The sequence below is a fragment of the Cynocephalus volans genome, chromosome 11 (genome assembly GCF_027409185.1).
Source record: "Cynocephalus volans isolate mCynVol1 chromosome 11, mCynVol1.pri, whole genome shotgun sequence".
Taxonomy (NCBI): domain Eukaryota; kingdom Metazoa; phylum Chordata; class Mammalia; order Dermoptera; family Cynocephalidae; genus Cynocephalus; species Cynocephalus volans.
The window spans coordinates 60512687-60540506 of record NC_084470.1 but is presented as its reverse complement, the minus strand read 5'-3'; the positions used below and the strand labels follow the sequence as shown (position 1 = coordinate 60540506).

Sequence of the window (27820 nt, the reverse complement as noted above, 5' to 3'; positions counted from 1 at the left end):
CACCAACATTAGGGAGGTCAGTTGTCTTCATGGTGTTTCTAGATCCTCTTGTCTGCAGGGTGGGGGTGAGCAAGGAGGCATCGTCTTGTTTAATGGTTCCATTGTCACTCCCACCCACACACAAGGGAATTTGTGCCTTGGGGCTCTCTCTGTTGCAACCTGGCATCATCAATGGGGAGTTCTCAGTGGCTGTGGGGTCAGTGGCTGAAAGGGGGCACTAGCCCAGTGTGGCTGGCCTGGGTCTGGGATGTGTGACCAGAGTTGGGCTCTAGTTTCTCTGAGATGGTAGACAGAGAGGCAGGGGCCTGGGTCTGCTTAAGGGCACCTGGGCCTGTGCACATGCATATATGTTCCCTGAGAACTGCTGTGTACTATACTTGAGCAGAGGGACACGGGACTCAGGACTGCGCTCAGGGAAGGATGCACCCTGCCTCATTCATTGCGAGCCTTTCCCCCATATGCACACATAAACCTGAACATATGCATGTTCAGCACACATATGTACCTGGACACACATACACTGGGGAACACACACACACTGGGACACGTGCTTGAGCATTCATTGCCCGAGGGGACACTTTTACTCTTCTTGTGTGCACGCCAGTGAACATTTGTGTACATGCTGCCATGCACTGCATGTGCATGCCTTCCGACATACACGTACAGACACACTCAGGCACACACACTGGCTCCTGCATCATCTGGATTTATGACAGAGGATAAATTTGCAGTTTAGCAATCCTAAATCTGCTAGCTCCATAAACTCAAAGAACCTATAGCCAGAGTTCTGTGCGTTGGTGGCTCCACAAATCATGGCACCCTATAGGAGGGGGTTTCCCAACCTGCTTTGCAGGATGGTGCTGCAGGGTAGAGTATACCCAGGCCTAACTGGCGAAGGGGGCTATACAGGACTGCTTAGCCTGTGTGGGGGAGGGGCCAAGAGGCAAGGCCATGGTCACCACTTTGGGGTCTCAGCCTGGGGCATCGCCAGTGCTCCCCAGGGGCCCTAGGATGGGGAGAGGTGACAGCAACTCAGAGAGGTCCTGGCCCTGGGAGCAGAGGAGGCTAGGTTGTGCACATGGGAGGGGCAGGGTTGTGCCAAGGCCATGCGGAGGATGTGGCTGGTCTGGCTCTTCATTTGGTTCTGGGGCCTAAAGGAGGTGAGGGTGGGGGCTTCCTGTTTGGACCCCTGTGGGGCTCTGAGAAGAGCAACCTGAGTCATGTTCTATGGGAGTATGGCATAGCAGGGGCCATAGTTGGATTCCTGAGCAGCTCAGAATTCCTCCTGGTTCCATAGTTGCTGGGGCAAGGGAGAGGCCTGGGGCATGGAGTTCTAGGCAAGCAGTTGGAGGCTGCCCAGCTCAGGTTACAGGCAGGAAAACCAGAGGTGCTAGTGTATGCTCAGAGACACACAAGAAGCAATGACTGAGCAGGACCGACTCAGGCCTCTTGCCCCTGGTCCCAGGAGAGTGGCCAGTGGGGGTCCATCCCCAAGAGCCTTCCCCAGCATCACCAGGTGACATAGGCCACAGACCCTGCTTGGCAGAGACCTCTGAGGGAGCCTCCTTTGAGCCTTCCAGAAGACTTAGTGGCATGGGTGGGAGTGGGGTAGGGAGGAACAGAGCTTCTCAGTTCTCCTTGTCCCTGCTAAGGAGGAAGTAGGGCCTCCTTATATAATCAGAGCAATTTGTTCTGCTTTTGTCCTCCTGGCGTCATTGCCCTCACCGCCTCCTTGCTCAGGGAGCCCTAGACAGAGCTAGAAGCTCAGGCCTCTCTCCCTCCTGCTGGAGGTTGCTAAGCGGAGGACGTGGGAGCCCAGAGTACCATTGCTGCTAAGACCTGATGGGCACCTTTGCAGGGATCCAGGCCTCCAACCCCCAGCTTGCCAGAAGACCGCACAGGTTCTCAGAGGGTTTGCACCTGCAGACCATCCCCCAAAGCCCCAGTGAGTGGTCAGGGACAAAGCTGCCTCTGCCCCACCACTGGGTCCCCCACCCCAAGCAGTTCTCTTCACAGGCCCTTATTGCCTGCCAGATGGGCACTCTCTTTTGGCTCATCCACTCACATCCTCCCCTGGAATGCCTTCCCTGACCTCTTTAGCACAGAAGGAGGTGCCAGGATATAGGGCCTGGGTATTTCTGGCCCTGCCCTGCTGCTCACTCCCCCCACTTGGGCCTCAGTTTACCCATCTGTAGCCTATGGTCCTGGACTTCCAGACTTGCAAGACCAGATGGTTTTCTGCAGGTAGAAGCACTCCCTTGAGGTGTGCCTACCCTCTGGACCCAGCTCAGATCTGTCCTTGTCTCTCCCTCCCCCGCAATCCCTCAGGGCAAACAAGTTGGGTGAATGAGACTCGGGGTCTGGCAGGCCCCATGGGTACAGCCACTGAGCAAAGTGAGGATTCAAGTGGCGCCATGAGTAGGTCTGAGCAGACAGCTCCAGGCAAGTGAAATAGGAGCTGGTCACCCTGAAGGGGCTGGCTTTCTGGGAGGTCCCTCCAACTGACTCTCAAAGCTCTCCATGGATATTCAGAACAGGATGGGTCCCTTGCCTGGCAGGGGGAAGGATGGACTGCCAGCTGGTGATTGGAGGTTGATGATAGTCATTGGTAATCAAATATTTGTAAACACAGCAGAATCCAATTTTTAAAAGTTGACTATGCCCTGGGAAACAGAATTTGCACTTGTCCTAAAACATGCTTGGCTTATGTCACTTAGAACAAAGTGGAAACGATTCCTTTGTGTACAAGAGCCCTCATCACATGACCCCAAGCACAGTGCCCTTCCTAGAGGAGACTCATATTCGGGCCTGCCCCTGACGAGGGAGGCCCACACTGCTAGACCACCAGGTTGGGGCTGCAGGGGGCTCCCCGGATTGACACTACTGACCCGGGTTGATGGGCCTTTCCCACTGACCCCAAGGGCCAGAGGGAAGGAGGCCTATGGTCTGACTGGGAACCTGATCGTGCACCTATTTTTAGGACAATGATGGCTTTGACTTCTTTTTGTTTGTTTGTTTTTAATCTATACTTAGCAGCAGTTCTATTTATATTAAAAATCTGAATCGGACTGACATTCCTTGTGGACATGCCACATTCAACGTCCTTAAGTCTGTACATCAAGTGGAGCTCACAGCACAACTTGCAAATGGGACTGGGCTTCTACAACTCTGGGCTGCTCGGACTTTCAGATTTAGTTGGTTTTTAAGATGCATGCCAAATGTGCAGTCATTTTCTTCCCCCAGTGATTTGCAATATATATTTTATGACTGGAAACTTTTTTATACAACACTTTGATAAACATTTTGATTTAAAAAGAAATAAAAAAAGAACAGGATGGTATTTGCAAACAGGGGACTTAGCTGATCCCCACTGACTTTCATAGCCCTGGGATAACTGGCCCAGTGGATGTGGCTGAAGATGCAATCAGAGTGGCTTCCCAAAGGAGAATGTCTGGGACAGGGTTGGACCTGAAGAGAGTCACAGGATCCTACAGGCTGGAGACCAGTTGTTGGGAAGGTGGGAGCAGGGTCTGGAACAGGGTCTGTATTCATGTGCATGATTAATCTGCATAGTCGTTGAACTCCAGCTCTGGCAATTACTCTCTGTGCCTCAGTTGTCTCATCTGTGAAATGGGACAACAGCTGGGGCTTGTGAGGATTTGATGCAATGGATGGCTGGCATGGAGGCTCCCTTCAGCCCTGGCAATATTAGGCAGTGAGGAGGTGGCCCACCTGGAGTGGGGGACCAGGTGCAGCATCTGTCTCTCCTGAGCACAGCACACTTACTTAGAAGTTCATGATGTTCAGGCTAAGGGCCCTTGCAGTGTTTGCCAGCGTGGCTGAGCCATCAGTCCTGTTTGCATAGATTCGTTTACATGGCAAACACTGTGCACTGACAAACGCAGGGAAGATAAATGCTGGCCCCTGTGGCTGCTGGGATTCTTGCATTCATGGAGAAAGAACCTGGAACTGAGGGTTCCAGGGATTGTCCTTCTCCCCCACAATGATATAAGGGTAAAATGAGGTGCAGAGAGGGACCAGGGCCTGCTCAGAACCACCCATCTGGGATAGGTCCAAAGATCACTGACTCAGCCCTTGGAAACTTTTGGGTGGTGACCGTCTTGCATTTTTCAGGTCCAAAGTGGGAGCCTTTTCTGTGAGGGCCCAGGAGGGGCTATGAAAGAAGAGAGAGCAGGTCCCCTCTGGGTGTGTGTCCCCCATGTGCATGTATCCTCAGTGAATACATGTTGCTAACGTGCGCCTGTCCTCAGCATCTCTTTGTCATGTGTAAATCCTCAGTGCCTTGGTCCTGTTTATTTATGCTTCTGATTTGTTCTATGGAAGATTTAAGGGCACTTACAAGGATAGATAAAATTCAAGAAGAGCCTATAAATTGGAAGTAGGAGAAAAAGTAAAAAGAAAAACTAGGGGAGGGAGTAAGATGGAGCCAGGAGATGCTGGCAGAGGAGGTGAACAAGATGGTCCAGGTGTGAGTGTGTTCCCTCGTATACTTACTTGTGCACTCACCATGGGCACCTCCAGCCTGGCTTTGGTGCCCACTGCCTTATCGGTGCCGGACACTCCGGCCTTGTGATCAGCCTGCATCAAGAGCTCAGAGAGGGGAGACTGCCAGACTCTCCTGGGACCCTGGCTCAGAGGCCACTATGGGTCAGGCCATGCACATACCCCCACCAGGCCCAGTACCCATGCTGTTAGGAGCTCTCCAGTGGTGTGTTCAGTAGGAGGATTTAGGGCCATGACCTTCAGGTAGCCCCAAGCATCTAGAACAAGCAAAGTCCCACTGTTTAAATATTTCAGATGGCTGCAGACTGGATGCTGGGTGTGAATGCCGTGAGGTTGGTGTATCTGACCTGGTATGCAAGGTCAGGTGCATGAACCTGGAACTGCATGTGTGCACAGGTATACGGCAGGACACTGGGATGACCTTGCCCCAAAAGGGGCCCTTGATACCACTGGAGGCCACAGCCGCTTCCCGGGTTTACCTCCATCTGTCTTTATCCGCCACACCTGCCATGCCAAGATCTCATATTTTCACAAGAGCAGCAAGCCTGAGGGCCTCAGCAGCACCTCTCATTGTGATCGGGGCTGTCATTGGTACTGTCATTATTTGGTGACATCTTCAGCAGCAAGTCTCAGGAGCAAAAGGCAGACTTCGGACCTGCAAGGCCGGGAAAGTTGTTCCCTGCAGGGCAGCATGGAGCAGGGAAGGGGCGCTCAGAGTCCGGGGGGCAGCCCTGGAAGGAGGCCCCTGAGAAACCAGCCACACCCTGCATTTGACCTTCCATCTTTGAGGACTGCCCAGGACGGCCTGGCTGAGGTAGCTCAGGGCTGTGCAGACTCTGAGGGTGAAGGCTTGTGCCACAGGCTGGTAGAGGGCAGGGCTGGAATGGCTATTTTCAGCTGTGGATGCAAGAGACTGGGGAATCTCCCCTTTGGACAGATTCTAACCTTCCTGGCTCCTCAGTTTTTTCATCTGTAAGATGAGATGCCAGCCAGCTGCAGAGCACCTCCTGGGTGCGCTTGTCACAGGTCATGGAGGGGTTTGGATAAAGAAAAATCAGGCTGGGACAAGGTCAGTTTCTGGCCATTCTGGAGTCCCTGGAGACCTGCCCCAGCCCCTGAAGAGGGTTGCCCCTCCTGAGCTATCAGTGCTGTAGGGGTGGAACAGAGATGATGCAGACAGAAGAAGCAGATTTTATCCTTTGCTCTCTGGCCTCCAGAACTGTGCATCATGCTTGGCCTCAGTGGCATCTCATGAAGGTATTTATGGGGGTGAATTTCTGCCAGCTCTGGGCTATGAGGGACAGCATCTGAGATAAGATCTCCAGAACAGATTGGAGATGTGAAATGATAAGGAGTCCTCCCTGGCCACCGCGGGTCCGCCAAAGCCTCTCTGCCTGCCCTGGCTCCAGAGCCCTTCTTCCCTGCCCTCCCAGCACCCCTGCTCTAGTAGAGAGGCCCTTATGCTAACCTGTTTTAGAGACCCAAAGACGGAAACTGAGAGGGTGAAGGGGTTCAAGAGGCCAGAAAGCAAGGCAATGACTAGGCCCTGTGTCTATCTACTTGGGCTGTCATGTGGTGGAGAGGCCATTTGTCCTGCTCTGAGGGCAGGGTCCTTGTCCAAGGCCACGGTGAGCCAGGGCTGCTCAGGGTATGGAACCAGGATAAAGGGCAGACCACACTTGTCTGGCAGGTAGGAGAACAGAGGGGCACCCAGGGCCTGGAACTGATGGCTGGGGCCTGAGAAGCCCAGCGCCGCAGGCACCCACCCTGTTTCTCGATTTCCAGAGCCTTGTTTCTTCAGCCTCATAGGACTGCTGTGACAGACTCAGTGGGTTATGCACTGGGCCCTGTCGTCACTATCATTGTCCTTCTGTGGTTTAGAGGCCGAGGAGTCCCAGCTGAAGGAAGGCAGGGCCCACTGGGTAGGGAGGCAGCACAAGAGAGCAGAGCCAGGGTGGGTGACAAGGGGGCCCAGACGCCGACACAAACAATCTGTTTCCTATAAACATGGGCGCCCACACCAGCCGGCCGCCACCCGGCGACTTCTGTGAGTTGGGAAAGTGTGGGTATGTTTACTCTCACTCCCCCGTGCCAGCTGGTATGCTGGGCACAGCTTCCCTCCCAGCTGCCTTGACAGCCGGTGGCTCCCAACTCAGGGAGGGGGAAGCAAGCAGGGGCCCCTGGATCTTGCCTGCAGTTTGATTCGCCTCAGGCTCAAATTCCCCACCCCTGATGCTATCCCAGGCCCAAATGGGAGGACAGGGGGCCCTGAGAGTGTCCATGGCTGGTGTCTACGTGGCTGTGCTATGTCAGAGCTGTCTCCCCTGCTCTCCAAGGCCACCTGAGTAGACAAAGGCCTGGACTGTCCAGGAATGCTTATCCTGAGTTTACGTAACAGGTGTCCCTCCAATGGTGTCTGTGCCCCCTCCCTTTATACCCCAGCTGCCTTTTTGGTAAGTGCTTCCCACTAGGGTTCTGGCGGCACTCAGGTACCTGACCACACCCAGAACTGATGGGTGCACATCACAGGTGGGTGCAGTTGCAGGGACCTGGTGCCTAGTAGGCCCTGGGATGCAGGGGGCTCCATGTCTCAGGTTCTTGGCTCTGTGAACACCGCATCTGAGCACTGCTTGGCAGTGGCACCTGCAGGAGGTCACACGTCTTCCACATGAGGTCAGGGCAGATTCTTGGCTGCAAAGGTGTCTCCATGACTCTGTACCACCCACCCCCAGACCTGGATCAAGCATCTCAGATCAAGGAGTGGTGGGAGCTCTAAGGCAGGGACTCAGGGAAGCTGCTCAGGGAGAGGGCTTCTTAGGCAGTCACTAAGCAGCCCATGCTGGAGCTTGAACTCGTGACCTTGGAGATGGGTTGTGGGTAGCTTTGACACTGAAGCATTTGCTTTTGAAACAGGAGTCTGCCCCATGTTGACATAAGCAGGCAGGGACACGGGAGCGTATCCCCTCCCAAGCCCCCATGGACTGGGCCATTTGGGATCGTTGCCTCTGTAGTGGGAAGACATCCCCCACATCAGATTCCTGTCTTACCCCCTGCCTGATCCCAAAGCATTCCCTTATCCACCGGGGGAGCCAGAACTTAAGGAAAATAAAATCACAGACTTCGAGCCTCACATAGGCACATGGCCATGAGAATGCCATTATCTAACAATGGCAGCCTGGAGTCCAGCCGCTAGGCTGGGTGACTGTGAGTGAATCCCTTCTCAGCATCCCTAACAACTGGGGTTGCACGGTCCCTGTAATAAGAGCTCACTGCTTATCCAGGCAAAGCTTCCAGGCTTTTGGAGCCCTGAGTGTGAGAAAGTTCCTCCAGTTTCCCTGAGCTGGAACATGCTCCTCTGTTCACTAGAGCCATCAGGAGCCTTGGAGAAAGGACCCCTCATTTTTGGAGCTGGGTGAATGCCATGCCCTTCCAGGACTGTTCTCACCTGAGATACAGGCCTTAACAATGGAAGCCTCACTCCAGGTCAGGCCTGTAGTAGATCAGGATTGCTGCAATTTTAAAGTCAGTTAGGAAATGCACATCAGCCTCAGAGGAGTAAAGACAGGGTTGCACCAGGAATGGGCTTGGGTCCTGCCTTGGCTGGGGGCACATACGGGGCAGGCCTCACAGAGGCAGGGATCTGTATGGGGGCAAGTGCAGGGAGGCTGGCAAAGGCTGCCCCAGCTTGGCTGGGAGAATTTGGTTTATTGTTTTGTGTTAGGTTTTGTGTCTTTTGAAAAACAAGAGATTGAGCCTTTTTATGACATGGATTTTACAGCGTAACGAGGCAGCGTAATTTCCCATTCTCAGCGGCAAGTGCACTTTTTACACTAATTGCATAATTAGACATAATGTACTAATTGCGGTAATGGATGACAGGCAACTAAACTTTAACTTTAAAAACAGGGAGGCGTTGCTGGGGGTGGTGGCGGGAGCTTCATGCCCCTGTGAGTTTTGTGAAGGAAAACCTATGGGTGAAAGCTCCTAGAAGCTGCCTCTTTGGGGCCAAGGGACCACAGAGCCACCAGGCCCTTCTCACCTCATGGTCAGGCCACACCCCTCTCCTCCCCAGATGATCCCCCCAACACCTGAGTATCTACCTCCCTTTCCCTCAGACCCTGTCCCCTCAGTTTCCCTTCTGTCCCCCATAAGCCCCTCTGCTCCTGCCACTGAATAGTCCATTAAAGTTCCCTCTTCCCAGCCTTTCAGACTCCACTCAAATGTCCTCTCCCCAATAAAGCCATCCCCAATCTTTTCCTTGACCCCTCTCCCCTCAAGCAGGCCAGCCCTACTCTCAGATGGTTCCTGCACATCTCTTTCCACTGCCACCCTCCTGCTAGTAACAGTCTGAATAGGCATCTGTCCCCTCTGGATGGGGAGTTCCAGGAGGTCAGGGATGAGGTCTGGCCTATCTCTGCCACCCCAGGTTCAAGAGGGCCCCAACAAGAGCCTGTGGCATGAATGTGGAATGCCCCAAAAGGGATGTAAGGAGGTGGGGGTGGGGGGAAGATAGTGCTATTAATGGGCCAACCACCCAAGAGGGCCACATCCTTACCTGTTCCAGGGAGCCAGGCCAGGAGCCCTCCCACACTCCATTTTAGCCCACTGTCATGGCCTGGTTACATGTCTGTGATCACCTCTAGACAGAGCATTCATCCCAGGCAATCCGTAATCGATATGAAGGTGAATTATGAACAATGGGACAACCAACTTCACAATGTACAAACCCTGATTGTGACAGGACACCATATACAGCTGACTAACCATGGTACCAGCCTACCCTGAGATGGTGGCAGCATGGCCACATGGGAACTTAATGTGGCAGCTGGCAAACGTCAGCTGCTGATGAAGCAGTAGTAACTGAGTGGCACACAGCCCCCTCCCTGTGTACTGAGTATGCTCTGAGGGCTCCGGGGACCCTTTGCCCTACTGTAAGTACCAGGCAAGCGAGGGAGGGGCCTGGGGAGCTCTCAATCACACACACAGTCCAGTGCCTTATATGTCCCCAGAGCAGCCAGGTTAAGGTTTTTGTGTGCCCACTATGGGGCAGTCCTTCAGTCCCATCAAGAACTGGGCTACAGGGCTCAAGGCTAATTGGGTGAGGGAAGAGCCCCAGGTTGCAGCCTGGATCTGTTCTGGGTATTCTCAGTGGGAGATGGACCCCAGGCGCCTGGCTGCGCCATCAATCCTCCAGTCTTCAAGGGTGATTAACAGTTATGTCAATAACCTTGATTTTTCTCATGGAGGCAAGAGGCCAGGTAAACAGCCTGGTAGGGGTGAGGCCAGGGAGTCCAGAGCTGGCTCTGCCCTGACTGGCTAGGGTCCTTGAACTGGTCACTATCAGTCCGCCACCCCCTTACCTCCTTCTTGGCCCAGTTCAGGGTCCCTGAGCCAGCATGAGCCCTCTAGCCTCCCACCCAGGGCTCCCCTGATTCTTGATATGAGTGTAGCCCACTCTGGCAGCTGACCCCCACCTCCAGCCCCAGACCCGGTGTCCTCTCCAGGGTGTTCCTTCCCCAGTGCTTGCCCATGTGGGCCAGGCCTAGGGAGGCCTAGCCTACCATCTCTAGTCCACTTGCTGCCCTCCTCTTTAGGAGACTGTTGGCAGGTAAGACTCCCACCTGGTTGCTCCTCGCAAGACCAGAGAACAGACACCGAGAGATGTGGCAAGGGGGGATGGAGAGCAGCAGATCATCCAGGGGTCATATCTTGGGGCTGGTTCCCCAACCCCGCCTGTGCCCTGCCCAGCTCCCCAGGCAGGGGGAGGGGGCTGGGTTGCTAGAGCACCTGGCTTACCTAGCTGAACCCAAAGCTGAGCCTGGGCCTTTGAGGAGACAGCCAGCAGCAGGGCTGAGCCTGCATCAAATCTTTCTCATTCCATTTTCTTTCTGATTTAATTTTCCAGAGATTAGGGACCTGTTCACCTTCACTGCAGAGAGGAGCCTAGCATGCATGTGCCTGCTTTGACTACCAGGGTTAGGTGATTGGTTAGTCGATCGGGCTGTTTCTGTCAGACCTCCCCTCCCTGCCCCCCAGAAAGGCCCTCCTGCCTTCCATAAGCCTTAGTCCTTCAGCATCAGCTGCATCCACCCCAAGCCCCTTTCAGGCCCACCAAACCCCAAGTTCATCCCTTATGTCCCCTTTTCCAAAGCCTCACCTTCAAGTTTAGGCATAAATGGAGGGAATGGAACTGCATTGAGTATCAAGACTTGTTCCTCCATCTCTCCCCTCCCCCAGTGCTAGTTCCAATCTCAACCCTTTCTCAGCTCTAGTAATTCTTTTGTTAAAGGGCATGTCTGGCTTGCCTTCTGACCTAGGGTTTCCCAGGTCCTATGGGGGCTGAAGCCTTCTTAGGGGCCCCAAGCCTTCTGCCCAACCTCCTCCTCCCTTGGGTGGCTCTACATAAGTGGGAGGTAAGCCTGGAGGATGCTTGGAGGAATGGTGACCTTGGACAGGATCCTGGATGGCTGAAGGAGCAGAGGGGGCCATCCTCGTCCCCACAGCTCCCAACAGTCCTGACTAGGAGAGGGGTTGAGCTACCAGCCCCAATGTGCCTAGAACACAGACAGCCATCACAGGAGATGAAAGGCCTCAGGAAAAGTGACTTGGACAGTCCCCAATCAGAGGACTTTTTGCAAAGTCCCAGAAAGTCAGCAGCAGTGGGGCCTGGACCTGAGCCAGCATCCAACCTGCCCAAGGCAAAGAGGACAGTGGGAGGGGAGAGGAAAAGTAGAGGAAGGAGGGGAAGAGAGGAAGGGGACCAAGGAGCCACAGGAATAGCCCTGTTTGCTGTTAAGTGCTGGCCCTGGCCACCTGGGGGAAGTTCTTTACACCCTTGACCTCACTGATCTCTGACAACCCCTAAGGAAGGTCCATTCTGATCACCCCCACTTAGCAGACCAGAGCTCTGCTGTTGGACATGGAATTAGCATATGCATTTGCCAAGTGTCCACTGCACACAGACACTGTGATTGGGGAAAAGATGGAAGGGAGCTGGCCATGGCTGTGTCCTATAAGTAACATCCCTATCTCTAGGCTCTTCTGTTATCACCTCCAGGGGTTGAGGCAGTGGTGTTGGAGATGACTGGGTGGCTGATGGAGGGACTGCTCAGGCAGGCCTGGGAGGAGGAGGTGGGCTAGAGGTAGGCCGACCCCAGGAGACCGAGGCTGCCTGCTCAGGAATGGAAGCTGATAGCTTTGGACAGCCCTAAGTGTGCAGATCTAGCAGGCAGAGAGTGGGGCAGGGAGGAGACTGCTGTGATTCCTTCTGCAGAACCCTAGTGACCCTAACAATAGCAGTAGTGACAATAATATAGGTTCCTCTAAGCATGAATTTTGCTATCCTTGGTGGCCCGTGAGGTGGGCATTACTTTCTCTCATTTAATAGATCAGACACTGAGGTTCGGAGATGGGTGACGTTGGCAGAGTTCCAGCTTCCAAGCCTTTGTGTCACCCGTTATGTCCCTGGGGTGTGGCCTGCCACCTGGAGACCTGCCACTCCCTCCGCAGTCCTGAGCCCCAGCCCAGTCACCATGCCAGGCTGCAAGGTGCATCCTGGACCCCAGGGGAAGGGACTCTGATATTTCTCCAGGAGAACTGCATGGTGCCACCTCAGATCCTGGGGTTCCACTTCTATGGACATCCCAGCCTGTGATGGCACCTGGGAATGACCTTGACGGGGAAGTCAAGGTATGGGAACTTCATCCCCAGCTGGGGGAATGCCAGGCAGCCGCACCCCCTGCTGGTACAAGTGGGCCGGGGTGCTGCTTTGTAAAGGCTTCAGCCAGTGTGGCTGAGACTGTGACCACAGCACACCCAGGGCCATGGTCCGAGACCAGGAATAGGGTGTGTTTTTAATGTCCCCAAACCTGGGAAGGATGGGTCAGGGCATATGGGGGACCTGTTTTTGCCACTTAGTCATGTGGCCTTGACCTGTTCTCTCCTGTTTCTGAGCCTCAGTTTCCTAAACAGTAAAGCACTGGGCTCCAGGCTCTGACCTCTCCTTGCCCTCTGTCTCCATCACCATCTTCCATCTGAGGGCCTCTGTCCTGAGGCAGGGCCCAGGGGGCCTGGGGGACAGCTTGGCCTGGGGCCCACTTGTCCTCTACCTTCCCTGGCCTTGAGACTCACCCCCTAATTGCCACTGCTCTGTGGGAAGGAGAGACTTCGCCACAAATTATTTTGTTCTAAAAGAAGGACAAAAAGAAAAGAGAAGCTGGGAGGGATGGGGGGTGGTGGGAGGAGGAGAAGATTGCTTGAGCTGACTTTAACTCTTAGACTGCCAGGTGCTAGACAGGTGCCCCCTCCATCCCCCCGTCAGATGACCGAGGCAGGTGCCCCCTCCATCCCCCCGTCAGATGACCGAGGCCTTATCTCCCCACTGTCTGGCTGTCACTCTCCTGACCTTATCTCTCCCTGCCTGTCTGTCTTTCATCAGCTGCTTCTCCCACCTTCTTATCTCCCCTCATCACCTCCTCTCTCTCTCTACATCCCTCTACTTCTGCACAGCCTGATGGAGTGGCTCAGTCATGGCAGCCCCAGCCTGTGACCTCTGGCAGTGAAGGAGCTTGGGGGTCTGAATGGCCACATGGACCCTATCAGGCATGGACACACACACGCACGCATGTGCACACACCCAAAACCCTAGCCATGAACAAAGACACTTGCAGAAATCCACTTCCGAGACTCATATAAGCCCCAGGCTCTTTCTAGAGGCCCTAACTCCACCCAGCCCCAACACACCAGCACATGCACACAGAGGGATGTTTTGAGCTATCACACGCATACATACACACAGATTGTCAGATTTACACCGCCACATGTGCGTGCACACAGACCCGCCCTCCCAGGAGGGGATGGGTAGATTAATTTCCCCCGCTTGATCCCTGCCCCCATATCCTGTGCCGTGAATGACAGAGGAGCCCTTAAGGGTGCCAAGAGCTCCTGCTACAGTTTCTGCCAATGGCCTGGGGCAGCACCAGCAAAAGGGGGTATGGATGCTGAGCCCATGTGGAAGGGTGGCTGTGATGCACGTGTGGGGTGTGTGTACATGCTGAGTGTGAGAGCATCTTCATGTTGGGATGGGGTGTGTGGTATGTGCCTATTGGCTCCATCTTCCCCCACCCCCCTGCCTCCTGTCCAGCTCACCCTTCCCCCTCTGCTGTTCACAGCCACTCTGCACTAGTCAGAGAGTGCTGCTCATGGCCCTTGAAGCAGGGACCCTGAGGCCCAGAGAAAGCAGTGACGATCCCATCCCACCAACCACAACCACCGACCAGCCCAAACTGGGTCCTCATCCCAGATGCGAGCTGAAGAACCCCTGGCCTTGCCCTTCCTTTGAGTCCGTGATGGTGCTGGACCTCCATGTCTTCCCTCAGTGGCCAAAGCCAGGGTTAGGGTGGGGGTGAGGACTGTGCTGAGAGAGCTGTGCAGAGGGAGTGTTTAGGGGCATAGGACTGTGGGAGCACCCCTGCCTCACCCCTCCCTCTGCTTCCTTCCAGATCTACAAGGACAACCGGAACCTGTTTGAGGTTCAGGAGAACGAGCCTCAGAAGTTGGTGGAGAAGGTGGCAGGGGACATCGAGAACCTGCTGGACAGGAAGGTGCAAGCCCTGAAGGTAGGCATAGGTGTTGGGGGGATGACGGGTGGACAGGAAGGGCCAGGAGAAGTGGTCCTGCAGTGTGAGGGCAGTGTACCAACCCTCCATCATCACAGGGCCCTCCTGAATTCAAGCTGGGTCGTTACTGGCAGGGCTGTACCCACGTGGACTGTGGGCAACTGTGTCGGGGCAGAATGGGTTTCTCTGGAATAGGCTGCACGAGGGGTGACTTGGAGGCTCAAGGGCCTTGTGTGGGCATGAGGGTGGGACCTAGGCAGTCCTTACCCTCTCTCCTCCCAGGCCTAGGGTCTTCTTATTCCTCTGGGTCCCCTGATCTATGTATGGATGGTGCCAGGGTTAGCACCTGGCCAGGATAGTGACCTGTTGATGGTGGAGTCTCTGCCCCTGAGATGGGCTGAGGGGCTCTGGATGCCCCACAGACAAGACCGTGGCTGTGTAAGGCTGGGGGCTACTCTGCCCCTGTTCTACCCCTGACTTTGAACATTTTTCTGTCCCCCTCTGGGCCTCAGGCTCGCCATGTGTACTCAGAGAGTTTGTGCTTGTCAGCTTCAAGACCCTGTGGTTCTGTGGGATGACAGGACCTGCTGGGTTGCTCTAACAAAACAGGCAGACCCCTGGTACTCCACCCATCCCGGGGACCACAGTTCGGGAGGGGGCTTCTGGAGCTGCGGAGTGCCCTGGCTGTATTGTGCATAAATTAGTGAGAGGCATCCATGCTGCCCCCAGATCAGAGGTGGACCTGCAGCTGGCCCAGCTTGTGTCAAAGACAGATGAGTCCAATAAAAAGGAAGGAAGTTCTGATACATGCTACAACATGGATGGACTCAAAAACGTTATGCTGAGTGAAAGAAGCCAGCCGCAAAAGACTGCATATTGTGTGATCCCATTTCTATGAAATGTCCAGAATAGGCAAATCCATAGAAATGGAAAGTAGATTAGTGGTTGCCTTAGGCTGGAAAGGAAGGGATAGGGACGGCCTGCTAATGGGTACAGGGTTTCTGTACAGGGTGATGAAAATATTCTGAAATTAGATTGTGGTGATGGTTGCTCAACTCTGAATATTCTAAAAACCACTGAATTGTATACTTTATATGGGTGAATTTGCTAGCATGTGAACTATATCTCAAAACAGTTTTTTGTTTTGCTCTGTTTTTTTTGAAAGAATAAGTCCTCACAAGCTATGCCCAGACTCAGGTCCAGGTCCTGGCAGGGTCAAGTCAGGGCAGCTACCCCAGCCCAGACCCCCATCATATCCAGGCTCCAGGAAGCAACAGGAGTCCCCTTCTCTAGGAGCTGGACTTTGTTGTCCCCCCAGGGGTCCCGTGCCCACCCCTGTGTGACCTGGGGTCATGGAATGGGAACAGGCTGGCATCCTGCAGACAGGATCCCAGAGAAGGTGGACTCTGAGGGCCTCCCACCCAGTGTGGACCCAGAGAACCCAAAGCTGGGCCTGACCCATACCCAGCTGCCCTCCAGGAGCTCCTGGTCACAGGTGTGAGGAGACAGCTAGGGAAATGAGCTGTCATGGGGAGGAAGCCAAGCCGTCAGCTGCGACAGCAGTCCCAGTGGGCCCAATGTCTTTCCCTCATCATGGGAAAGTTCTGCTCATTCCACCCTGCCAGCCAGAACGCTTTCCTCCTTGCCTTTCGAATAACTGGGCCTGACCTGGACGCCCTCCCCTCTTTTCTCTTGTTCTGTTTCTGTCTCTCTCCCCCTCATCCAGACCCCTCATTTACACACTACTTCCCAGCTTTTCCATGCAGGCCGCCCAGCCCCGAACGTGTGTTGAAACTGTCTGATAAATGTGGGAGGAGGCATCCTTCAGCCTGTAGGCCTGCCACTCCCAGGCCTCAGGACCGGTCTCCTCAGCAGAGGTTGCTGAGGGGTGGCAGTGACAGACGCTAATCTGCCCTCCACACATGGAGCCCAGCCTCCTGCCCATCCTCCATTCCCTGCCCCTAAAGGAATAATCAGCCCTGGTAGCTTGGGGGGGGCAGCCAAAGGCCTGGGGCCCTGACCCCAACCTTCTCCCTGCACCCCACATGCTGAACCCCATGCCGTGAGGCAGGACAGATGTCTGTCTCCTTTCCATGGCATGACAGATTTCTGTCTCCTTTCCACAGCATGTGCAGCCCAACCTATGGCCCAGTACACAGTCAGCACTAAGTACAAATTTTCAATGGAAGAATGTTGGAAAAAGGCACACACAGACTGGGCACTCACCATGTGCTGAGTCTATCACTCGTCATTCTCACAGTAACCCCAAAAAGGAGGCCCTGCTACCCACACTTCACAGAGCGGAACACTGAGACTCGGAGGTGCCATGCATCAGGCCAGGCTATGGCAGAGCCAGGATTTGAACCCAGGTCTCTCTGACCCTGAGCCAGGCCTTTGACTCCTCATAGTATTCCTGAGGCATGCACTGAGCCCCCCGCCCTTGCCCTGCCAACGCTCTCCTGGCCAGTGTACGCCTACTGCAGCGCCCCCTGGCTCCAGGCCCATGAGATGCTCCTGCACGTATCCTCAGAGGAAGGGGAGGACCACCCTTCCCCCTCGTTGGTCCTAACTGTTCAAGATGAGCTTTGTCTTAATTATGTTTTAAATTGGCTTTTAATCAAGTTCTGGTCCCTTTCTCCTTTTCCACATGTGTTTGCAGCCTGACTGCATATGGAGGGAGGGGTGTTGGGGGGCTGGACCCACTACCCCCCACTCCATTGTTTCTCTCTCCCTGGACCCCATCCAGTAATCCAATTTAAATCCCTTGCTCTGGTCTGGAATTTTAATTTGGGCCTTGCAAAGAGGCAACTGAGCAACACAGGACGGAAGTTCATTGTCTCGTCTAATCAGGGACAATCAGATGTTTGTAAAGAGTTTCTCCAAACTGCCCAGGGTGTTTTCTGGGGCCAAGAATCAGGCAGGGGCAGTCCAGAACAGGGGCCTTGCAACACAGGCTACCAGCATTCCCAAGCCCAGGAAACATGCTGCACCTTCAGATTCGGGGACTTGAAGGGGAACCTGTCTTAGAACTTTACCCAGGGGCCGAGCCTGTGGCGCACTCGGGAGGGTGCAGCGCTGGGAGCGTGGTGACGCTCCCACTGCGGGTTCGGATCCTATATAGGAATGGCCGGTGTACTCTGGCTGAGTACCAGTCACGAAAAAGACAAAAAAAAAAAACAAAAAAAAAAACTTTACCCAGGGAGATGGGGCTTCTGAACTACGGCCCACTCTCGGGATGGTGAATCCCAGGAGGGATAGGGAGGTGCCTAAGTTCTTATAGTGCACTGGGGGCAGAGTTGGACACAAATAAGAAGACTCCTGTCTTCCCAGCTGGGACCTTAGTACAAGAGGTCATCACTTCATTATTGTATGCCTCCTTCCATCTGTTCAACACTCACCAATGGCCTACTGTGTGCCAGGCCCTATGCTAGTGCTAGGGGTGCGGCGAGGTAGGACAGGCCCTGTTCCTGCTCTCATGGACTCTCAGTGCAATCCTGTCCCAGGACGTGAGCACCCTGCCTGACCAGTACCTCCGGTTTCCAGAACCTGCACATCCCAGCCCTGGGTGCAAGTCTGCCCTTCTGGCCAGGCCCATGTTCCCCATACTCCACTTCAGGTCCTTCCCCTTGTCCCAGGGCCAAGACCTTTCCAGGTGTTGTGCCTTTGTACCTTTATCTTAATGCAGTGTTTTTGAACCCTGACCATGCAGTACAATCACCTGGGGAGTTTTTAAAATCCTGATGCCCAGGCCCCACCTCAGATTCAGTGCATCAGATTCTCCAGGGGTGTAGTGGGGTATCAGTATTTTTCAACACTCCACAGATTATTCTGTGTAGATTCAGAGTTCAGGACTTTTCCCTCAAAGAGGCAGAAATAATTTCTTTCCACAACTACTGGCCTCTTTCTGCGTGCCTGCCAAGTGCCAGGCCTATGATGAGCCTGAACCCTCCATATTGCTCTGAGTCCTCACCACAAGTCACTGGGTTACTTCTCTTATCCCCATTTTACATTTGAGGAAATTGAGCCCCAGAGAGGTTAAACCACTTGCCCCAGGTCTCACAGCAAAACACTAGGCTTCAGATTCAGGCAGTTGTGCTCCAGACCCTACAAACTGCCCCCCAACACTGCCCTCCTCTGTGCTACCACTAGTGGCCACGTGACATTTGCTGTCCAGAGGAGAACAGGGCTGCAGGAAGAGGAGATGGGTCACTGGTCTCCTCTGACAGGCGTTAGCTCTGTGATGACCTAGTGACCTTGGGTAAGTCCCTGCCCCTACAGTTTCTTCCCTGGACAGTGAAGACAAGACACTGATCACCCCTTCGACACCTCCCCATAAGGCTCAGATGGGTGGGGCAGGGGGAGGTGCAGTTCTAGCTTTGGTTCTGGGGGCTCCAGTGAGCAGCATTCCCCCCATCAGTGGCCTCTCTGGGGAGTGAGCATCATTTAAAGAGTAAAATTAAAAACGCTTCTTCACATAGCCGCCCTGCTTTTGCCGCTAATGGCCACTTAACCCAATTAAACTGAGGCATTGTTGGCAATGTGGCTGGATGTGTTCAGGAACTGGGCTCTGGGCTGGGTATTCAGAGGAGCAAGAGGTATGAGGCAGGGAGGGAGCCATGGGGCCAGGGGCTACAAGGAGACCACTCCCTTTGTCAGGAGAGAGAACATTCCACCTACCTCCCACTTACTCTGTTTCCATTCTAAAGCTTCATCTAAAGCAGGGTTTCTCAACCTCAGCACTATTGACATTTTGCGCTAGATAGTTCTTTGTCATGGGGGCTGCTCTGTGCACTGTAGGATGTTTAGCAGCACCCTTGCCCTCTACCCACTAGATGCCAGTAGTACAGTACTCCTCCAGTTGTAACAACCAAAAAATGTCCCAAATATTGCCAAATGTTCCCTGGGGCAGAGTTGCCCCCCAGTTGAGAACCACTTGTCTAATGGGACAGAGAAAGGCAACTGTGGTGAACAGAAGTCCCACAAACAGGGGGACATTGGGGACCTCAGAGAGGTGCAGCTAGGATAGGGCAGCCCTAACAAGAGAAAGATCTCTTCAGTCCAAAGGGGTGATAGGGAAGGCTGCCTGGAGGAGGCAGCAAGGATTTGGGGGAAAAGTCTGGCACTGAGGCAGCTGGAGGCCAGTTCCTGGGTTCACTTATTCATTGATGGGGTTAGACAAACAGGTTGGCCCAAGAGAACCAGGCTATGGGTGTCACCTACTGCCAAAGCCTGGCCTGGATGGAATAGGAGCCTCATGGATGTAGAATAGACGCCAGCCTGCAACTCCGGGTTCTGGCTGGAGCTTAGCCTCCGGGGTCTGACTCCAGACTAAGGAAACTCTAATGATGGACATACAGGCAGGGGACCCTGTGCATTGGCTGCCTCCGCCCACCCTTCTCTGGGCAATTAAAAGGTGTTTATGTGGGGCTGGCAGTGGCTTCTGCATCCCCTCTATTAGGAACATTAAGAGATCTTGACCCTTCCACTTTCCCGCTCTTGAAAGGAGCTGCAGACACATGGAGCCAATTAGGCACACGCGTGGGCGCCGGGCACGCAAGCAGCCTTTTCTCCCTGATTGCGGCATTTACAGCTGATTATTTTCCCCTCACCCAAACAGTGCTGCTGCTGCTTCCTGGCAAGTTGCCACCCAGAGGAGCTGGCTGGGGGTCCCCAGGGATGGAAGGACACATTAATGAAGGGGGCATCTGTTGAGCACCTATTGTGTGGGAGCCCTTGGGGCCCTATGCCTATGAGGGAGGCAGCCAGAGAGCTGGCCATCGAGGAAATAGGGAAGAGGATTTGGGTGGTGGTGAGCGCTCAGGTAGCATGTGGTGGTAGAGAGAGACCACTCAGGAATGGGGGTTACCTCAGAGGAGGTGGCCTAAATGTGTGCAGATGGGAAAAACTGCTGTCCCCTCTTCACACGCCCAAGAGTCCTTGGGGTCGATATGAGCCCTGGGCAAAGACATACTGTACCCAACAACTGGTGGACATGAGTGTGAGAAGAGCCTGCATCCCTGTCAGGCAGCTGCAAATCTGGAGACCCCTTGAAGTCCTGTAGGCTGTGCTGGCAGGGCTGGGAGCTAGCCTCCCTGGGAGTGTTGAGAGAGACAGTACAGGTGGGGCGTGGCTGCGGCATGCCCAAAGGGTCCTCAGGGGAGACATATCATTCCCTCATCTTCACCAACCTGCCTGAACTAGTGGTAGTCAGGCAAGAGCCTGGCTCAGGCCTGTCAGGCCTCGGGAAAGGTCAGGTTGTGGATTTGGGGCTGGGCTTCTCTGGTCCCTGGGATTGCCCCTGTGAGCAGGCCCCTCTCCTGGGACCTCCTCCGAGGTTCAGGGGCCTCAGGTGGGTCAGGGAGACTGGGGTGCAACACCCCAGAGACCCACAGAGCCTGGTTGCTCAGCCTCGCACACACACACCCTACCACTGAGTTCTGCCTAGTGGCCGAAGTTCAGAAGAAAGGGCTGAGTGCAGATGTGTCAGGCCAGGAAGCTCAACATTATCCTTTCCCGGACTGGCATTGCCCACCTCCCATGGAGACACCTTGGCTGAGATGCTCCAGGCCCAGGTTCACTCCAAGATTCTTTCCTGCCTGATGGCCCTGCTCTTGATGCCAGATATGTCCCCTGGGAGCACCGTTCAGTCTCCCTGTCATTCATTTGCTCAGTCATTCAGCAAACCTCCGCTGCCCCCAGCCTAGCCCTAGGCCAGGTGTTGTGCCAATCTCTATTTGCAGGGGGTAGAATTCCCATTTTACAGAAGAGGAAATAGGCTCAGAGACTGGATGCCAGCCCTGGCACTGCCTGCCTGAGATTTCCCTTGCTTACCCTGCTCCTGGGCCTGTGACCTGCCCTGCCCAGAGCACCCAGGGATTGGGAGAAAGCAGAGTGGTGCTGGCTGGCGCAAAGGGGAAGGCCAGCATGGGGGAGGGGAAAGGTGAGGGTAAGCCAGGTGGAGGACAGAGCACAAGCAAGGGCCTAGAGGCAGGACCTTGATTGGGGGCTGCTAGAAGCAGCTAGAGAACGTGGCTGGACCTGGTTGGAGAGGGCTCCAAATGCAGGCTGGGACCTGTCACCCTGAGTTTTCCTTTTAATCCACCTGCACCCAGCCCACCATAGGTGAGGGAATCTAGGGCGTGGGAATGGGGGTTAGCCAGATGGAGAAAATGACCCTGGGCCCAAGGGAGATGTGCTGGATTCCCCTCCCTAAAGAAGTCCTGTGCTGAGGGAGGATCCCCTCCTGCTTGTGCCCACCCCTCTGGGGGGCCTGGCTGGCAAAGAGGGCAGATGCTAGGAGGTGGAGGAAAAGGGCCTGCAGTTGCCACAGGGACAAACCAGTCTAATTTAGGATCGGAGAAGTGAGAAATTTAATTGAGTTTTAATAGCATCTGGCCCTTTGCTCTGAAATGCTGATGTGCGAGAGCTGGGGGAGGGTGGGTGCATGTGAGGAAGGGTGAGCTGACAGCCAGGCTGATCCCTGCCCTGCAGGGCCCCAGACTTTGTGGAGGCAGGCAACAGGCTATGGGTGCCCACTGTGCAGAGGAGATAATATGGGACAGGCAAATCTAAGACAGGCTGGAAGAAGCTGTGTTTGAGCTGAGGTTTGGAAGACAGGTGGAATTTCCAAAGGTAGCAAAAAGGAAGAAGGAAGGCATCTCAGCACAGTTCCCAGCCTGGGCACTGGCCTTACAGTGCAAGTGAACACAACTGGCTCAGGCTGAGTGACTGAGATGGCAGCATTGGAGGCTGGGAAGGGAGCCCGGAAGGTGCGGTCTATGAATCAGTGTTTCCATTGCAGGGGGAGGGGATGTGGAGGTGATGAAGGCAGGGGCAGGGCTCATCACCTGAGTCCTGGGTGATAGTGCATGCCCGCAACCATGGCCCCCTCCAAGCTCGGCCCTGGGAGCAGTCAGTCACCTCTCTTACCTCACTTTCTGTGCCTTAAAATACACAGCAAGCAAAGGCTCCCCTGTGGCAGCTGGCACCCATGGAAGAAGGGAGCCAAGGCTCACCGGGGTGCTGGTGGGGAAGGCACAGTGTCATAGTCCCAGCCTCAGGGTGGAAGGTATGGGGTGGCAAGAAAGCCCCCAGGTTCCTTATGGATCCCTCAGCTGTCTTCCCCAAGCCAACACTTGAAGTCTGGACCAGCCTCAGGTGCCATGGTTTTCCCAGGCGGGGCTCCCAAGGTTTTCCTGGAGCAGGCTGGTTAACCATGGTTCATCATGTCATGGGAGACCAGCTGCCTCAGGTGCCCTTGCTTCAGCTTCTGTTTACTGAGCACTGAGCACTTGCTGTATGCAGGCACTGTACCAGGTTACCAGGTACGGGGCTAGCAGGAATAGACCTGTGGGGCCCCTCCCTTGAGGAGTGCAGTCTGCTCAAGGCAACAGTGATGTGATACACACCACAAAGGACATAAGCCTATGGGGGATGCTTGCCCAGGCTTAGGGGACCTGGGGTAGGCAGGATTTAGCCAGGCAAGGGAGAGTAAGGAAGGAAGAGGGTCCAAGGTAGAGGGAACAGCAAAAGCCAGAGGCAGAGAGAGCACATGCGTGTCAGTGTGTGTTTGGACATGTGCATGCATGCAGTAGCAGAAGGTCTTGCCGGTGGCCTGACTCTGCAGAGCATGTGCACAGATGCACTGTGAGGTGGTTCTTGAGGCAAAGGTATGCATGGGACTCCTTGGGGTCCAGCTGAGTGACCACATCACACGTGGTCCTGACTTTGCACTGTCTGCAGAAAGAACCTATGGCCATGAGTCCCTCTTAGGCAGGTGCATCCTGGCCTGTAGTGCACTTGACTGGGCCCAGAGCACAGAAGGTGGTTGAAAATCAGGGACCTCACCCACCCTGTGCTTCAGCACCCACTCGCACTTGAGCAGCACCAAGCCCTTGGCAAATCTCAAACTCTACGGATCTCAGTTTCCCTACCTGTACAGTTGGAACCAGTGTGACCTCACAGATCTGTTATCGGAGTTTATGCCCAGGCCTTGGTGACACCAGTCTATGAAGGGATGCTCCTGAGGGTATCAAATGGGATGGGCCCCATGGATAGGACTGACCCATGTTCTTTTAGCTCTGCCCAGCGGGTGGACCAACCCTGGGCTGCATGACCTCCTGCCCACCCTTGCCTCTCAAGGGCTCTGTTCCCAGCTCCCACCTCTGTGGGCCACACTGTCCAGGCTGCTCAAAGCTTCATGCCTCCTGGCACAGGCTTTAGGGCCCATGTTTGAGAGGCTGGTCACGGTTGTCAGGCCCTTTGTTGCAGCCTCCATGTGTTTGCCCACTCTGTGCCTCAGCGAATGGGAGTCACAGCATGTTTGCTGTGTCAACACCAGCTGGAGCCCAGTTATGGAGACAGCCGAGGGCATAAAGCCCCATCCTCCAGCTGCCCAGGTGCCTCGGGTCCAGCTCCTTCCCGGGCAGGGTCAGGGTCGGTGAACAAGTGGGCAGCCCCTCACGCATGACCCACCCATTCACACCACAGGACTGCCAGGTGTGGGTTGGGCAGGTGTCTGGAACCAGCTAAAGCAGCCCCAGGCAGGGAGCAGAACTTAGAAAGGGCCAGCAGGGGGCCGGCCTCTGGCTCACTCGGGAGAGTGTGGTGCTGATCACACCAAGGCCACGGGTTTGGATCCCATGTAGGGATGGCCGGTTGCTCACTTGGGAGAGCGTGGTGCTGACAACACCAAGTCAAGGGCTAATATCCCCTTACCGGTCATCTTTAAAAATTTTAAAAAAAAGAAAGGGCTAGCAGGGAGGGCACAGTTCAGGGGACTTCCTGCCTTTAAGCCTTTGAAGGCTGGCGGGGGGAGGGCTTTCCTACCCCTCTATTCAGGATCCCTTTGACCTCTCCCAGCCCCAACACTCTCCTCCCTTGTGTCCCCAGTCATCAGGTCCAGCAGCATCTAAGGAGAGGAGGCCTAAGCAGTCAGGCAGATGGACAGATGACTGGATAGACAGGCAACGAGACAGGGTCTGGGCAGGGTATGGCAACTCCAGCAGAGAACTCGGGAGGCCATGAACCAGACAAGCTGACATCCACACATGAGCTATGTAGGCAGGGACCAGGGGTCAGGGAGCCACTGCCCTGGGGAGGGCAGAGATAGGTAGCTTTTGGTTGGTGGCTGGCACTGAGGGGTGACTGTCAGAGACAGATTGGGGAACAGAGGACCAAAGAGGAGGAGCAACTTTCCCTGAGCCTGGGGAGAATCCAGGTCCCCTCCCTTCAGCCAAGGCTGTTCCACCACTTGGGGACCAGGTCTGCTGGCTATGTGGCAGAGCCAGGCCTCTAGATCCTGTTTGCTTCTGAAATAAGACCCCCATCCACTTCATAAGTGGGTTTTTTCAGAAGTGAGCCCTTTTTTTTTTTTTTTTTTTTTTTTTTTTGCGGCTGGCCATTAGGGGAACTGAACCCTTGACTTTGGTGTTACAAGGCTGTGCTCAAAAGTGAGCCTTTGAGGGTGGCTCACCTGGAACCCAGAAACATGGACCAGGCAACTGGATCAAGAGGCAGAAGGACCAAGAAGGGAGGTCGCAGCTGCAGCACTGATACATCAGCTGCATGGCCCTTGCTGGTGATTTCCTTTCTCTCCTCAGTTTCCTCATCTGCAAGATGGGCAATAAGAGTCCACCTGGCGGGATTGCCAAGAAGATCCTCTGAGCTGAGACTTGGCCAGCTTGCAGGCATGCATGTGCCCTTTGGTTATCACTGTCACAGGGAAGAGGCTCAGGCTTTTCTGAGCTTGCGTCTTGGACCCTTGATTCCAGGAAGGGGCTTGTCTGGGAAGATCACCGTCACTTGACCCCACTTCAGGTTTCTGTAGAAAAGTGTCCCAGTTACCTGGAAGGACAGGGAAGAGGCACTGAGGCAAAGGCTAGAGGGAAAGAGGGAGTTTGCCCCTCAGAGAGCAGGGAAGGGCATTCTGAAAAAGGGAACAGTCCAGGGGGTGGGGAAGGAGCTGATAAGGGTAGGAGTGGAAAATCTGGCAGAGTCCAGTGTGGCTTTCAGCTTCAATTGTGGTAGGGAACAGGGCTAGATCCTCCGTGTTCTGAATTAGGGTGGGCAGTTAGACTCCAGTCCGTGGGAAGTGGAGTAGTCAGGGTGGAGGCCATTGTGGTTGTCAGGAGAGGGGACGGAGGCCTGCAGCCAAGCAGGGTGCTGAGGAGAGGGTGACTTGGGGTCAGGCAAGACAGCAAGGGTGGGTTCCCTGCAGTGGGGTAAGGGAGGAGGAGTCCAGGACAACAGCTGGTGCTGAGGAAGACGGTGGGGCAAGATGGCACTTAACAGAGCAGGGGATCTTGGGCAAGAGCCTGCTGCAGGGTGAAAAGGCTGAACCCCCAGGAGCCAAGGAGAATTGTCAGCAAATGGGCAGTGCTTCTTGCCTGCCTCCTGCCTCCTTCCTCAGATATTTTCTGGCCCCTCTCCAAGAGACAAGCCAGTGAGCTTGTGGGGTACAGCAGTGGGGAACTCACAGTCACAGGTGATCACAGAGCGTGTCCTTGCACCTGGACTCACATCCCAATGTCCTGTTGCAAGTTTCGCACCTTGTACACTTCCTGCCTGGAGTTCTGAGGGGCTTGAAGCTTTTCTTAGCTTGCATCTTAGATGCTTGGCTCCAGGCACTGGGGGCCTCAGGGCCCTGCTGGGGACTGGTTTCTAGACTGATGGGCTTTAGGGTCCTAGGTCATCTTCCTGTGTACCTGTAGTGCCAAGGGCCCAAGAGTTCGGGGGGCAGGGCATCATGGGGTGGTAGGAGTGCCCTGGGCTGATGTGTCCCCATACCTAGTCAGGTAGGCAAATTGGGGGGGCTCTGTCCCCAGGGCCAATAGATATGTAATGAGCATTTAAAGAGAGAAAATGGACACATCTGTGCTTAGCCTAGGGACAGCAATGATAGCCCAGCTGCATGACTGTGCCCTGAGTGAGGAGGATCACAGCCCCCGCTCCCCCTGGCCCAGGCTCCACAATGTCCCGATGATGACAGTGACCTTTCCCACCACCCATGGGCATACCTGGGCCTCTTTTTATCAAATATTCTTCTACTAATCTCATCTGCCTGTGTGACTACCATGTAATTAGCTCATTTTGCAAAATATTGCATCTGTCGTATTTTCCCCTTGCTTTTTTCTTTTCCCAGGAAAGGGTAGGAGGGGATGGGGTGGAGGAAGACTTCTGGGTGTGGGGCTACCTCACAGGTCCGCTCTGGCCCTGGCCCTGCACACAGGGCCCCACGTGCACTGAAACACATACCCTGACACTGTCCCGGCTCCAGAGCCTGGTGAGTAGATGGAGGTCAGTGAGCCAGGACTGAGGGTGTCAGAACCCTCCCAGTGCCAGGAGAAAGGGATGGCGCAGGCCTGACTGAGCCCTGCCACAGAAGCACTCATGCACCCTGCTCACATCCAGGACTGCTCAGGCCCAAGCTGGGTTTAACTAATGAGATACTAAATGGCATTGTCCACCCATAGCCTGGCATGTGGCAAGCATGTGTGTGGCATGTAGGCTTGGGTGAGTAGTCAGGAGCAAGGGGGTAGGACACCAGGATGGCCTCTACTCAGCATACGTGGCTGTGCATGGATGGGATGAGCCTGTTACTGGGCATGCAGCAAACACTTGGCTAATAGGAACCTCAGTGATCCTCATTATGACCTATCTGCCCACCCCAGCCTGTCAGACAACATCCCACAGCAGGTGGACCACCCCAAGTCCCCATGACCTTCCACCCTAAACAGGGTCTTTTCCAGCTGTCATGCAGGGGCTGCTTGGGGCAGTGAACTGTGGACAGGGTGCATGTCGAGCCCCCCAGTCAGTCACATGTGGCCCAGGCCTTGGCTCTGACCAAGCCTGACAGCTCCAGCCAGGAAGCACTAACCTCGTCCTTCTTTCATGAGAGGCAGGGCCAGGCAGAGGGAGCAGCATAGCAGTTTAAGCCGTTTTAGCCCAGCCTTCGCTGCTGAGCTGCCCACCCATTCCCCAGATGGAGCACCCAAGGCTGCTGAGTCCACCTCTGCACAGAGGGCCCTGTGTGGCTCAGAGCCTGATGCAGTGGTGGACCCCGGTTCAGCAGCTGGAAGGACTGGGCTCAGAGCCCTTGCTGACATGGCCTACTTTCCCACTCTCTCCCCACTTTCCCCACCGGCTGCCCGCCTTCTCTTGCTGCGACTGACTCCCTTGGGATGTGAATTGTCTTAAACTTTTAATTAAAAACATTTTCCTTTCTCCTCGCAAGGTTTGCTTCCCTGTGATTTTTCTCTTAGATGGAGAGATGGGGGAAGGAATGGAGGTCAGGCCTCCCTGGGTCTCCATGGGGAACCCGGGAACCAGGGCCTGGCCCTAGGGAGGCTGCTGGCCGCCCTCTACCCTGTGCCACCCTGTGTGGCTTCCCCACCAGGACTCCAACCCTGGGTGTTGCTGCCAGATGAAGGGAATGGGACCAGCTCCTGCGGGCCTGGCATGTGCTCTTACCATGTCCCGCACAATCACTCGAGGCCACAGCACATGCCCATTAAACAGGCTGGGATTTCTCCTAGTGGAAGGGGCCTCACTTTCCCATGAGGGTGCTGTTAATTCTGGTGGCCTCAGGGTCACTCCTGAGGCCACTGATCACAGGTTGGGGAAGTGCCCACAGGGTTACTCACCAGGCAAGATGCAGCCCAGGGTTGGTGTCATGGGCC

General features: G+C 54.9%; 1 protein-coding gene across 6 annotated transcripts in view; it reads left to right on the top strand.

Annotated features, from left to right (window-relative positions):
- The window catches only part of CACNA2D2 (calcium voltage-gated channel auxiliary subunit alpha2delta 2), a 132527-nt gene that overhangs the window by 51249 nt on the left and 53458 nt on the right, over nucleotides 1–27820 (top strand). For 5 of the 6 annotated variants that reach the window (XM_063115462.1, XM_063115461.1, XM_063115460.1 and 2 more), the window contains exon 3: nucleotides 14025–14141. In XM_063115462.1, the coding sequence (XP_062971532.1) occupies nucleotides 14025–14141 (117 nt within the window). Of the gene's footprint in view, nucleotides 1–5605; nucleotides 5782–14024; nucleotides 14142–27820 lie in introns of those variants that run through there. The other variant, XM_063115463.1, reaches the window with a different exon arrangement.